Here is a 13,659-nt window from a genome sequence, read left to right as displayed (position 1 = left end):
GTTATATTGACAACACGACTAAGCAATTTGACTGTCTTATCTGTACACAATAACACAAGGACTTTTCATCTGAAGGCAGTGACATGTTCATTGACACAGATATTTACTTTTGAGAGATGAACTAAGGATTTTGAGCAAGAGACTGGCTTTTGCAGGTAATCCATGGTGTTTTGCTATTTGTACGAATTGTTTTGAGAAATTCACTTACTGTTTTGCAAATGTCAAGGATGATTCGAGAAATGTACCAAAGCGACTGAGAAAAACTGTAACTTTAGCTTCAAGTGCTACAACCCGGTTAGCGTGGTCATTAGCTTCCTCTTCGAGATCATCAATGCGGGTTGAGAATGTGGTGTTTTCTTTCTGCACTTCTTCAATTACCTTCGCAAACTCTGCGCGCACATTCAGGATTTCTGTCCTTAAGTCACTCGCCAAGTTGTCTATTTTCTTGTGCAGTTTATCTTATCCATCACAGACGAGTCGATCTTGGTTAGCACACTCTGCTCCGTTTGCTTTATGGCAGCCATGACTGCGTCGAGATCCGACCTTGACCCCGCTTCCGCGGCCGGATCCACATCAAGCGAGTCTGAGGCGTCCGGCCCTGGCTTCAGCTTTTGAGATTTAGGCATTTTGAGTTGCTTTGAATTAAAAGACACGACTAATTCGAGGGACTTGGCACTTTAGAGACACGTTCGCACCGGGAAGGACGAGAAGGAGAGAAGGAATATTAAATAAATGTTCAATCTAAGCAGAGCCCAAAAAACACGTCTTCACATGTTGCTGCTCGGCTGCGCCCCTCAATTTTTTTTCAATTCTACTCAGACCGCTTCTCCATTCCTCTCTTCCTCCTCCTCTTTATTGCTTCCTATCACGGTCCTCACTGTCAGACAGGAATGTGTACATATTTTGTAGATATGTTTAATAGATCTTTCCTCATTATGTAGATAAAAATGTCATCTGGGCCGGATTATGTTTCCTCAAAAACACGTTCTACTGCAAATTAATTGTGCATGAGTGTATTTTTAAGCACACAGGGTTACATGAAACTTGAACCCTCTGCATCAAAGGATTTTATAGTACTCAAAGGTTATGAGACACATTAAAAATTGACAAAAGTAAATGTACAGCACAACAGCATTTAATTTATATGTATATTCAAACACCAATTATAGTTCAGTTTAATGTTTCAAGTTCCCTCGATCCAGGATTACTGATGTGAGGAGGATGATTTGATCTCTTGTGCTGCTGGCTAACACACAGTCACACACTCTCTATATCTATTTGCTCTATACCTGTGTGTGCCCGCTTCCTGGATGGTAATAGGCATTTCTAATGAATAACAGGCCGTGGAAGAAGCTCTGCACAGTAGGAGCCCAGTCCTGAACTTAGAGAATAAGTCAGTCAGAAACACTTGGGCCCCAGCCACACTGCATACTTCACCTGCGCATGACGGTTGCCTCTTGCTTTTCATTTTGGCAGCCATGTTAATAGGTTAGAGCATCCACACAGCCCAAGGCAAAGCTCTGTTGATGTCATATTGACATCATACCAGCAGCATTACATAGAACTGACACCTTTCACTATAGTTTCAATGTCCAGGCTGAGTCTGAATATGACATGAAAAAAAAATATTGTTTTCCTTTTTTTAAACCATTTTAACAGCTGCATGTTATTAGAAGAGGAAGTACAGGCTATGTCCTATATAACCACAGCAGAAACCAAATGGAGACTATAATCATAATATGTGAATAAGTTAACAGAACATTAGATGACGGGAAATACTTTACTGGTACTCTCTCTCTCTCTCTCTCTCTCTCTCTCTCTCTCTCTCTCTCTCCCTCTCTCTCTCTGGGAAGTGTGGTCCTCTCACAGGACTCCTCATGAAGGAATATTGATGATATGCAGGCATTCAAGAGCAGGCAGTTATCATTCTCCTCAGTGAAGAGTCAATGCCCCAGCAGCTTTTTAGAAAATGTAAAGAGTTCCTGTTTTCACTTTCAACCAATTAGCATTCCATGCTTTACTCAAGTGCTGCTTACACAAGGAGCAGTGATTTGTGTTCCGCCCACTTAATGAAACACAACACACTGGACTTTTAACAATGTGCTTTTTATTGTTCTTAGAACCCTGACAGAACTGAAGCCCATTATATTCTAGCTCCTTGTGATTTGTTTTTGATAAAAGGTACAATTCTGCATTAGCGAGGTATTCAAGTGGGGTTAGAAGTTTTGAGTGTTTGTTAAACAGCAAAATTCAGCAGTGTGTTCTCCCAAAACCAACCTTTGCATGAGTCTTAAAAAACAGTTGAAAAAAAATTGAAAAATCTTAAAATATTATTAAACTAACGCCTTTTGACCAGAACTTGAAGCAGCATGTTACCGCCCAGCTGTGTTTTTTGTGTGTGCAGTCACTGACTTGAAAAGGACAAAACGAAACATACATTATAGTAGGAATGTCTCAGTACCAAGTCAATGCCAAAATTCTGAATACATGAGGGAAGCATGATAAAGTGCTCTTGTCTGATGTCAAGTGCAATGGGAAGAAGAAGGAAGGCAGACATGGTAAATGATATAAACAACATGTGGAATGGTGGTGACAAGTGCAGCTGCAGCAACAGGTCCACTGCAGAAAAAACAAAACAGAAAGAGTTGTGTATGGAGATATCACCAGGATCATCAGGGACAAGTTATAGACAAGCACGACATGTCAGACCCACTCCACTCTTTTCTCATTCATACTCCACAACCAGCAAAACACTATTTTACAGCACATTTTCCAAACGCTAACACTTCAAAACTGTTAAAAACACATGCAAAACAGAATGGTGGCAACTTTCATACATTTATGCAGTAACCATATTGAAATATATAGAAAATATTAGGAGAATATTTACAGTAAAATGAAATAATAAAAATTCCAAACCCAGCTAATTGCAATTTAAATTTGAAGCAGTTGCACACTGTACCCATTGAGAGAAACAGTGAATGTGTGAAAAAACTCTGGTATCAATATGTCCAGGAAAGATGTCCGTTCAATAACCAAACAAGGTACATACACAGCTATTCATAATGTAGAGTATTGTAAAACTGAGGATTTACTGTATTTTAGAGAGTAATGGAGATGGAGGCAGGCAAACTGCACATGCATTTATCTTTGTGGAAGAAGCTGGATTCAACATGACAAAATGATGGTTTGCTGTCATACAAATCACTCATTGGCCCCTATAATACAGAGAGGCTCATTTCTTTTCTGGATGACCTGCAAAATTGACTTGTGTCAGTGGAGGAGAGAAGTCGAGGGGCAAGAAACTTCCCTACCTTCGTTGTTGTGTGGGATAATGTGGCATTCCACCATCCTGCTGCAGTTTGCTACAAATCCCAGGATGTCGGTACTGTTCCTGCCTCCACACTCCCTCTTCCTAAACCCCACAGAGAAGTTTTTCTCAGTGTGGAAGTGGAAGGTTTATGACCAGATAACCCTAACCCATCCAGTCCTTACTTGATACCATGAATGCGGGTTGTGGAGACAGTTCTCCTGAAGGCTGCCAGGGTTGGATTAGACATTTTAGGAGATACTTTCCAAGATTGCCAGAAGACATAAAATGTGATGTTGATGAGAACTTGAAGAGAGGGAGGACTACAACCCTCACAGTACTGTACAGTATAAGTTATTATACTATACATGTTGTTAAAGTTTTTTTGTAGTTATTTTTGCTGTCAGTGAAGAATTCGTATGCTTATTATGACACAAATGTCTAATAAGATAAAACATTTTATGTCCAACAGGCCAAAGGTCAATGTTACTGTGTCACCATAGTTCAACACTGTGACTCAGGAACAGCAGGAGAGGTTGTAAGTTGATTGGTTGGCGGAGGCAAACAACTGCGAGGCAGGAATTCTGGATAAAGTGATAGTTTGTTTTTTTTGATGTGGGGTTGTTTGCGGTAATCATATATAGTTGGTACATTACCTGCAGTAGATTATGATGAGCGTCCCAGTTAAGAAAGCCAGCTAGAAAAATGTGTTTTAGTCACTTTTAAAAGACACCCACTGAAACAATCCAATATGCCCCATGCACACCAACACATCCCTCTGCCACTTTGCTGGAGCCCCTGTCAGCTGTCCTAACTGGGACCGCACTCATCATAATCTACTGCTGCTAATGTACCAACTATATATGACTACCTCACACAACCCCCCGTCAAAAAACCCAAACTATCCCTTTAAAGGAATATTTTCACAGTATCAGTCTATCACCATGTTAGTCCATTTAAACTACTGCTTGCATACTGACTATGTAGAGGGATGTGTGTTTGTGTATGTGCGTGTGTTAGCACATTGTGTGTGCTGTAGCCTCTTTTTACCTTGCTATTGTGAATTGTGTAATTGTGGTATTTGTACCATACAACTGGTGTGGTGACATCCCTACGAGTAACTACCTGGAGTCTCTTCTATGCACTTTATTCTGGCCTGGTACAGTGCAGCTATCTTTCATTATGTGGACTTTATCTGAAAAAAATGTATTCTTTCCTTTTTGTACCAATTCTCTCTCACCCCTTTTTCAGGGTCCACCTGGACGAGCAGGCTTTCCGGTAACTTCTTTTTAACTGGTGTTTTTGTGTGTCTCTATATACAGTAATACATATGTGATCACTGCTGTATTGATCTCTCTGCCTACTCTACTGTTTTCATTTGGATTTTCAAATGAGTTACAGTAAAAAAAAAAATATATATATATATATATATATATATATTAAACAACCTATAGTATATATCACATCATTTGCTTCGTTAAACTTGCTATGGAGGAAACATAATTGCTGCATTAATCAAAATAAGGTTTTGCAACTTCACTTCAAAATCTTTAAAAAAAACGTCAAAAAATCATTTAACAAAAAGAATAAAACAACTGAAACATAGTATTTACATACTCCTCTTCTCCTCATACTGATGGGAAATCCAACCACTGCTTCGCTCTCTCTTCTTTTTTGACTTGAAGGTGTAAAGACACATGTGCTTTTTGTCATTCCATCGTTTCCACAATCCTGTAGATGAGCCAACATCTCACCACTGCCATATCTATCAAACTAAAGACAGCGTGATGCTACCATTACTTTGACCTGATGTTGGTGCGGTATTAAGCAACCAGTAAATCGAACAAGGTGACACTTCCCATGTGCTGATCTTATGTGATACTGCTGCAGGGTACATGGGATACAAGGTGAGCACCTACATACATACTGAGGAGGGTGACTGCTGTGTTTATTTTCTGCATGCAGGGAAAACTCCAACACATTTGGACCCACATAAGCATCAGTTGGGCTGAGCTAAGCCAGTTGTCATAGAACAGATTGAAATTCCTTTTCTTGGATATTGGTTCTGCCAGGGGCAGTACTACATTCCCACTTGATCCTACATCTGGAAGCTCAGGTCAGGACAGGTTTCCCAGTATCAGTTTCAAAAATGGTCAGGGATTGTCATGTTGTTTTTGTCTTGATCTTCATCCTTACTTGGTTTCTTCTTCATTTCTATAAAAAATATACAAAAAGTTATTTTCCATTGATAACAAAATAGATAACTGAAGCTTCAGCTGTAACAACCAAAGGAGTGATACATTTTATTCACTTCTACTCAGACCGTTTCTCCATTCCTCTCTTCCTCCTCCTCTTCATTGCTTCCTATCTCTCTGTGCTCATTGTCAGACAGGATTTTGTACATATTTTGTAGATATGTAGATATGTAATAGATCTTTCTTCATTATGTAGATAAAAATGTCGTCTAGGCCGGATTATGTTTCCTCAAAAACATGTTCTACTGCAAAATAATTGTGCATGAGTGTATTTTTAAGGAAACAGGGTTGCATTAAACTTGAACCCTCTGCATCAAAGGATTTTAAAAATTGAATTAGAAATAATTCAACAATCTGATTCTATTTTATTTCTGTGATCACATTAGAAACCTCAGAGATGTCAGTACAGCAGTGGAGCTAAATGCTTATAGCTTTAAAAGATCATGGCCTCTTGGCTGTTTTAATATGGGTTGCTACACACACACACACACACACACACACACACACACACACACACACACACATATATATATATATATATATATGTATATATGTGTGTATGTATGTATATACATATACTGCATTTATATGTATATATTAAGTGGGACAGTCATGTCAGACTGCTTCTGTTTTATAATCTCAGTCTAACACTCTCCTCTTTCTGCTGACCTGGCATGTCATGTCAGCATGTCAAACCCACATGTTTCCTTTAATGAAATAATGAAAACAGGTGGCCATCTTGTATCTGACCTTTGCCCTGTGTTGCCAATTACAAACAGCAAACTGTTGACAGGATGAGATCCTTTTTGATATTTGTGATTGATTACATCCGTAAACCAGCAGGAAACAAGGTCACAAGCAGACTGAATGATGGCAGGAGGATGTGGTTTTTTTGAAAGTGGACAAAATAAGGGAGCAGTGTTTTCCATAGAAGGTGTTTATGTCAGAATGTGAGATTATAGGTCTTTATTAACCAATGGAGGGAGACCCCACTGATAGGATGGATGGATCATAAACATTTTGTGTGTGCGTGCGTGCGTGCGTGTGTGTGTTGCTTTCAATCGTTGTTTGTACAGACCACAGTTTGAAAGCATCATTGTGAGAACATTCTGGCTGGTCCTCAGAACTTCAAAGGGCTGTTTGAGGGTTAAGACTTGGTTTTAGGGTTCAGGTGAGGTTTAGGTTTAGGTTTAGGTTAGGATAAGGTATTTATTATATATATGAGTGTCCATGCAACTAACATAGCACAAACATGCACATCTGAATCTAGCTGAATCTAACCCAGCTGAGGCTAATAAGGGCTGTAAATATGCCTCAGACACCTTGATATTCGACTTCTAAGGACCTGCAATAATCCTTTTATTTTAGGCTGTGTGTGTGTTATGAGACTTCCGAGGCCCTAATAAGTCTGAAAACTGACCGATACAATGACAGGCACTACAAGGGAATGATGTACAGGCAAAATAGCCTACCTGACCTATGTGTTGTAAGGCAGGAATAATTTATATAAACATGCTCAGTAAATAGAGCAGAAGGAAGTGCAGCAGTGATCGGGATTGATTGACTGAAGTGCAACACATGAACTCAATGAGGATTTACAAAACACCTATTTTGTCTAGTGGTTATAAAACTCTGCTTTTAGTGAAGGTTTTATTTTGTGGCTACATCAAATAATCATGATAGGTACGTTAACCTCAAGCTCTCCGTGGTGCCAAATAGGCCTTCAAAGAACCCAGCTGTAGCCTGATAGCATTTAAATATTTTTATTTTAAGTACTATGCCACATACATGAGAGAGATACCAGAGAATGTGATGTGCCAAGACTGAGTATCTGAATATCTGAATCTATGTCCACACTCACAGAAGAGATGAGGAGTGGTATGAACTTGGTTAAATACCTTCATTTAAATGTTCCATCATCTGATTGGACAAATGCAGCACTCACTGGACATTTCCTGGACCTTCATTTTGGCCAACAACAGCCCTATTTAAAATCATTTCTGATCAAATATAAGGTGAAAAGTTGACCATGTGGTTGCTCGTGGCATAGTCAGAATGGTGATTGGTGATCAGATTGCAGTGCAGTTAAAATGAAAGAGATGTGAGTGTTAAGTTCATTTTCTTAGAGCCGTTCATACAGTAGCCATTTGCTCTGGCCTTGACATTCAGGGATGAGGGTTGCCATTATGTCAGAACAGAGACAAATAACATGCCATAGTTTTGTGGTTTAGTAGTGCAATGGCTTTATGGCATTTATACTCATGCATGCATTGACCAAAGCCAGCCTGATTGTAAGATGCCAAATCCAACTCCTTTTCATGATTGTCTCACCAAAATACTTCCAGGATTAATATCAAAACATCCTTTAATTCTTTAAAATCATAATCTTTAAGTTTTTCTTTATATCAGACCAGTTTTGACCAGGCTACTTTTTATGACCAGCATTTCTACAGAAATAGCTCTTCAGTGTTTTTATTTGTTTGCCTCTGCACTTAGTGGTTTCCATTTGTGGAATTCACCTTTCCCACACAGGATTCAAACTGTGTACACACAAAAGATGTATGTGATACAGAGGATAAAGGCTAGTGTTACACAACATTGTTGAAATATAAAGCATAGATGGCTTTACAGTCTGTGAAACATGAGGCGCCCTATCTATCTATCCTTAAATACTCAGTTCAGATATCGAAAAACTATCAAAGGTACAAACCTCAGGAACACAGGATAGGAACAGATGGGACAGACCATGCATGGTGAATCCATATGACAACCAGTTTGCTTTTCTGAGCCAGAACCAGCTGCCCCTAGCGGCCGATATGTGTCACTTTGAGCAGAACCATGAGCAGATTTGTATTTAGAATTACATTTATAATGAAGATTTCTTTATTTGAACTGGCTTTCAGTCCTGGATGTTTCAAATATATTTTATTAAGCAGTGAATACTTGATAAAACTGATCCTCAAAGCAATTTTGAAAAGATGTTGAAGTTTATAATTTAAAGGAAAACCTGTGAATATCTCTCAGACTTGAATAGGTCATTTCATGCAGGCCATCAAGCGCCTATACCCCAATTCTTGCAAAAGTTTATTACAGGTTGCTGAGTCATGTCCTGTATCTCCGCAGCCCAACATTATGACTTAGCTGCCTTGTCCCTCCTGACAGTGGCAGGCACATTAAAAGGCTTCAGAAATAGATACCCTCATTTAAGTCAAGTTGAGTGTTCTCTCAAGTAATGTGAAAGAAAATACAGGGTGAACAAGTGTTGCAGGACTTGAACTGAGTATGTGTCAGAGTACAGTTGTTGTTGTTATGGCCACTTGATGAGAGGAATATCTCAGACTCATTTAATATTATCTCAGATCGCAGATCAGGAGTCTTGGGTTGGGCATGACTGCACCAGATTCCTTTTTCAGTCACAGTATAATGAAATGCTTGCCTCTAGTCTTAACATTAGGCATGGCATGGTGAACCTACTAAGTCCTCTCAACACTATTATTCTTTAAATGGATACCATGGCATTACGACTTTTACAAACTGTGTATACCCATTGTTATTTTCCCTTTCCCAAAAGTAGGAGCCATTACGTTTAATGATTGATTATAAAGGTGCTGAAAAAACAGTGTTAGTGATGTGAGCAGCTATTCTTCTTATACTGTCTCAGCTGAATTTGTTTAAATTAAATTCTGGTTCATTAAATGAGATTACATGAGCCTTGAAAATGACAACCAGCCCATAAGTCTAAATGGCAAGGTATCCCTATAGCTCACTTCAGTCTAATGTTCCTAATGACCCCTGTTTCTTCTGAATCTGCACTGGTCAATAGGGTGACAAAGGAAATATGGGAATTCCTGGGAAAATGGTGAGTGACTTGGGTTTGTGTATCCAGCACAATGGTTGTGTTGATATGACTTCATATATCAGCTGTAAGGAAAGCAGTGAGTTCAGACTGAGGCTGCTAGACTAAAATGTATTTACTCTTAAAGGCTCTGCACACCTATGGTACAACCATCTGTCTGCATTCTAATAAGTTCAAAGAATCTTGGGAACACCTGTGGAGACGTGTGGGGCCTTCAACTGAGTGTATCATGATAATTTAACATAATAACCCAAAACTTTTAAATCATAGTTTGTAAATTGTGGCAATACGATACAAATAGGAAAGTCAGCTATCACCACTACTACAGATACTCTAATGCAGTGGTTCTTAACCTGGGTTCGATCGAACCCTAGGGGTTCGGTGAGTCGGTCTCAGGGGTTCGGCAGAGCCTCCGCCGCGGAGGTCCGGACACACTTGAATTATCGTGTAAATTCGTGATGACACACACGCCCCACTTGGCCATCACTGGCTGCAGATGATCATGCTACACTGCTTGGCCAATCAGCGTTGCGGGGAATTTAGTGCGCGCTCAGTAGTCAACGTGTGACTGTCGTTGTAGTACGTCGTGTGATTTCTTTAATATTTTATCCATACTAACTATGTCGGGCAAAAGAAGAAAGTGGTCGGACGAATATGTACAACATGGATTCTCATGTATCACAGAACGTGATGGGAGTGAGCGTCCTATCTGCATGATTTGCAACGCCAAGTTGAGCAACTCTAGTCTCGCACCGGCAAAACTAAAGGAACACTTCTTGAAGCTGCATGGAGACGGGGAATACAAGAACGCAACACTTGCTGAATTCAAGGTGAAGAGAGCCAGATTCGATGAAAGGGCCACTCTGCCTGCTCTTGGATTTGTACCTGTTAACAAACCGATCCTTACAGCATCGTACGAAGTTGCTTACCTGATCGCAAAGCAGGGCAAGCCACACACCATTGGTGAAACACTCGTGAAACCAGCTGCGTTAAAGATGGCGAATCTGATTCTCGGAACAGCGGCCGAAGGTAAATTATCCCAAATTCCTCTTTCAAATGACACCGTCAGCGACAGAATAGAAGACATGAGTAAAGACATCTTGGCTCAAGTAGTCGCAGATCTGATTTCAAGCCCGGCAAAATTCAGCCTTCAACTAGACGAGACCACAGACGTTTCTGATCTAAGCCAGCTTGCTGTTTTTGTGCGCTATGTGAAAGACGACATGATAAAAGAAGAGTTTTTATTTTGTAAGCCTCTTACAACAACAACGAAGGCAGCCGATGTGAAGAAGCTTGTGGGTGACTTCTTCAGAGACAACAATCTTTCATGGGATATGGTTTCTGCAGTTTGTACGGACGGAGCTCCAGTCATGCTGGGAAGAAAGTCTGGTTTTGGTGCGCTAGTAAAGGCCGATGCACCACACATCATTGTGACGCATTGTATTCTGCACAGGCATGCGTTGGCAACAAAAACCTTGCCTCCAAAAATGGCAGAAGTATTACAAACTGTGGTGGAATGTGTGAACTATGTGCGAAAAAGTGCTCTGAGGCACCGCATCTTCAGTGAGCTGTGTAAAGAAATGGGCTCTGAATTCGAGGTACTTCTGCTCCATTCTAATATTCTATGGTTATCCCGGGGACAGGTGCTGAATCGTGTTTTTGCCATGCGTGTGGAATTAGCCCTGTTTTTGCAAGAGCACCAACACTGTCATGCAGATTGCTTCAAAAATCCTGAGTTCATTCTCATTTTAGCGTACATGGCTGATATATTCGCAGCTCTCAATCATCTCAATCAGCAGATGCAGGGTGGTGGAGTCAATATCATGGAAGCGGAAGAACACCTGAAGGCTTTTCAAAAAAAGCTGCCGTTATGGAAACGACGAACAAAGAACAATAACTTCGCAAACTTCCCGCTTCTGGACGACTGTGTAGGTAAGATCGAAGATGTGTCTGGAATCGGAAATATATTTCTGTATCCACGGAACTGAAGCAAACAATTGCCACGCACTTAGATGAGCTTGCAAAGTCTCTCGACGGATATTTCCCTACAAGAGAGTCATATCCAGCATGGGTTCACGTTTGCTGTTGAGACAGCAGATGTCAATGATGAATTCCTCGACGAAATCATTGAAATTCAGCAGAGCCAGGTTCAACAGCAACTCTTCAGAACAACAACGCTCTCAACGTTTTGGTGTCGACAAATGAACAAGTATCCATTTATTGCTAAGAAAGCCCTGGATTTTTTTATACCATTTGTTACAACATATCTTTGTGAGCAATCCTTTTCGAGGATGCTGGACATAAAACGAAGAAAAGGAACAGACTTTGCTGTGAAAATGACATGAGAGTGGCACTTGCCAAGGTGAAGCCACGCATATCTGAACTGGTCTCTCAAAGGCAACAGCAGAAGTCACACTGATTTGCAGGTATGTAATTTGTTGTGAGTTTATGCATTGTGTTGGTTTTGTTGTTTGAACAAGGTGATGTTCATGCACGGCTCATTTTGTGTACCAGTAAAAAACATCTATGTCTTGAATTTGAAAAAAATCATATTTTATTTTTCACTAAAGAGGGGTTCGGTGAATGCGCATATGAAACTGGTGGGGTTCGGTACCTCCAACAAGGTTAAGAACCACTGATATAAGCCCTGTGTACTGAGGCAGGCTGCAACCACCCGCTCATTCAGGAACTGGACCCTGAAGGTCAGTGAGTGCCTAAAAGACTGTTTTGAGTGCACAGATTGGAATGTACTTTTGGAGTCACATGAAAATGATAAAAGCAAGGACCCTTACCTAATAGAATGATTGAATGTACCATGGACTACATTAACTTCTGTATGGACACTGTAAAGCAAGGACTGTACACTGCTTTAAAAACAACAAATCCTGGATCACCAGTAACATCAAAACCCTCCTCAACCAGAAAAAGGAGGCCTTCAGGGAAGAAGACAGGGAGAAGCTCAGGTGTGTGCAACATGAGCTGAAGAGGAGATTAAAGCAGCAGACCCCTCCACACTGGGACAGTAAACTGGACTGGTCCCTGAACATGGATTCCATCTACCTGAAGAGGCAGAGCAGACTCTTTTTCCTCAGGAGGCTCAGGCCTTCGACGTCTGCAGTGAAATGCTGCACATGTTTTATCAGTCAGTGTTGGTCAGTGTACTTTTTTATGCTGCAGTCTGCTGGGGGCAGCAGCATATCCAACATGAACATAAGGAGACTGGACATGCTGGTCAAAAAGGCTGGGTCTGTGCTTGGCAGGAGTCTGGACTAACTCAGGACTGTTGAGGAGAGACTGATGCAATATAAGATTTTGGCCATCTTGGACATATGGCTGTACTGACCAAATTAGCACAAGTTATCAGAAATGCTCAAGACAGACTAATCTGTTGGATCGCAGACGACTGCATACAGCACTGAGAGATGACAAGCAAGGATGTGAAAGACATACAGTCGCTGGAGGCTGTACAGACGCATGCAAGGGCCCCTCAGGCAGTTCACAAAATATCAAGGCAGTGCCTGAGTAAGCACCATCATAAGGCTTGCTACAGGTGTGGGAGTGAGCAGCACAGGGCTGGGGACTATAAGTTCATTAATGAAATCTGTCACAAGTGTGGTAAGACTGGCCATATTCAGAAAGTGTGTAGGTCAAAATGTTCAGCGAGCACAGTAAGACCTAAAGAGGGCTGGAGTACAGCTGACAAATAAGAAAGTGACAACTCAGGGTGCAAACTATGTTAGCCAAGGGGAAGACAAAACACAGGACATAGACATAGATGAGGTCATGTTCACATTGTACAAACTGGAGGGGATAGACATACCAGCAGGAGAGCCATTTATAGAGACACTGACTGTTAATGAAACTGAAATGCAGTTTGAAGTGGACTCAGGATATGGGGTAACAGTAGTGAACCACTCTATGTACAGAGGTACCAAAACTACAGCCATGCAGAATGAGACTTAGAACATATACAGGACATAGGGTAAATGTTTTGGGAGCAGCCATGGTCAAAGTAGAGAGATAACAAAAAATCTACCTGTGGTAGTTTTGATAGGGACAGGCCCTAGTCTAGTTGGTGGGGGTGGATCAAAAGACTAGGTTTACAGTAGAGACCAGAACGCATAAAATCCACCAGGTCAAGAGAGACACCCTAAAGGAAGTAGTTGGGGAGCATGAGGAGGTTTTCAAGGATGAACAAGGTAGGTTCAAAGGCCCCCCAGCTAAGATATATATGGAAA

General features: G+C 40.7%; 1 protein-coding gene across 1 annotated transcript in view; it reads left to right on the top strand.

The window, feature by feature from the left end:
* Positions 1–4,567: 4,567 nt before the first annotated feature.
* Positions 4,568–13,659, top strand: part of col13a1 (collagen, type XIII, alpha 1) — a 62,966-nt gene continuing 53,874 nt past the window's right edge. Inside the window, exons 1-2 of the mRNA XM_087169692.1 lie at positions 4,568–4,588; positions 9,389–9,424. Coding sequence (XP_087025818.1) covers positions 9,404–9,424 — 21 coding nt within the window. The 5' untranslated portion in view covers positions 4,568–4,588; positions 9,389–9,403. The remainder of the gene's footprint in view (positions 4,589–9,388; positions 9,425–13,659) is intronic.

Source organism: Seriola lalandi, unplaced genomic scaffold (assembly GCF_002814215.2).
Source record: "Seriola lalandi dorsalis isolate HSWRI2012SDOR001 ecotype SW California unplaced genomic scaffold, Sedor1 jcf7180002054907, whole genome shotgun sequence".
Classification (NCBI taxonomy): Eukaryota; Metazoa; Chordata; class Actinopteri; order Carangiformes; family Carangidae; genus Seriola; species Seriola lalandi.
This window is presented reverse-complemented; position numbering and strand designations above follow the sequence as displayed.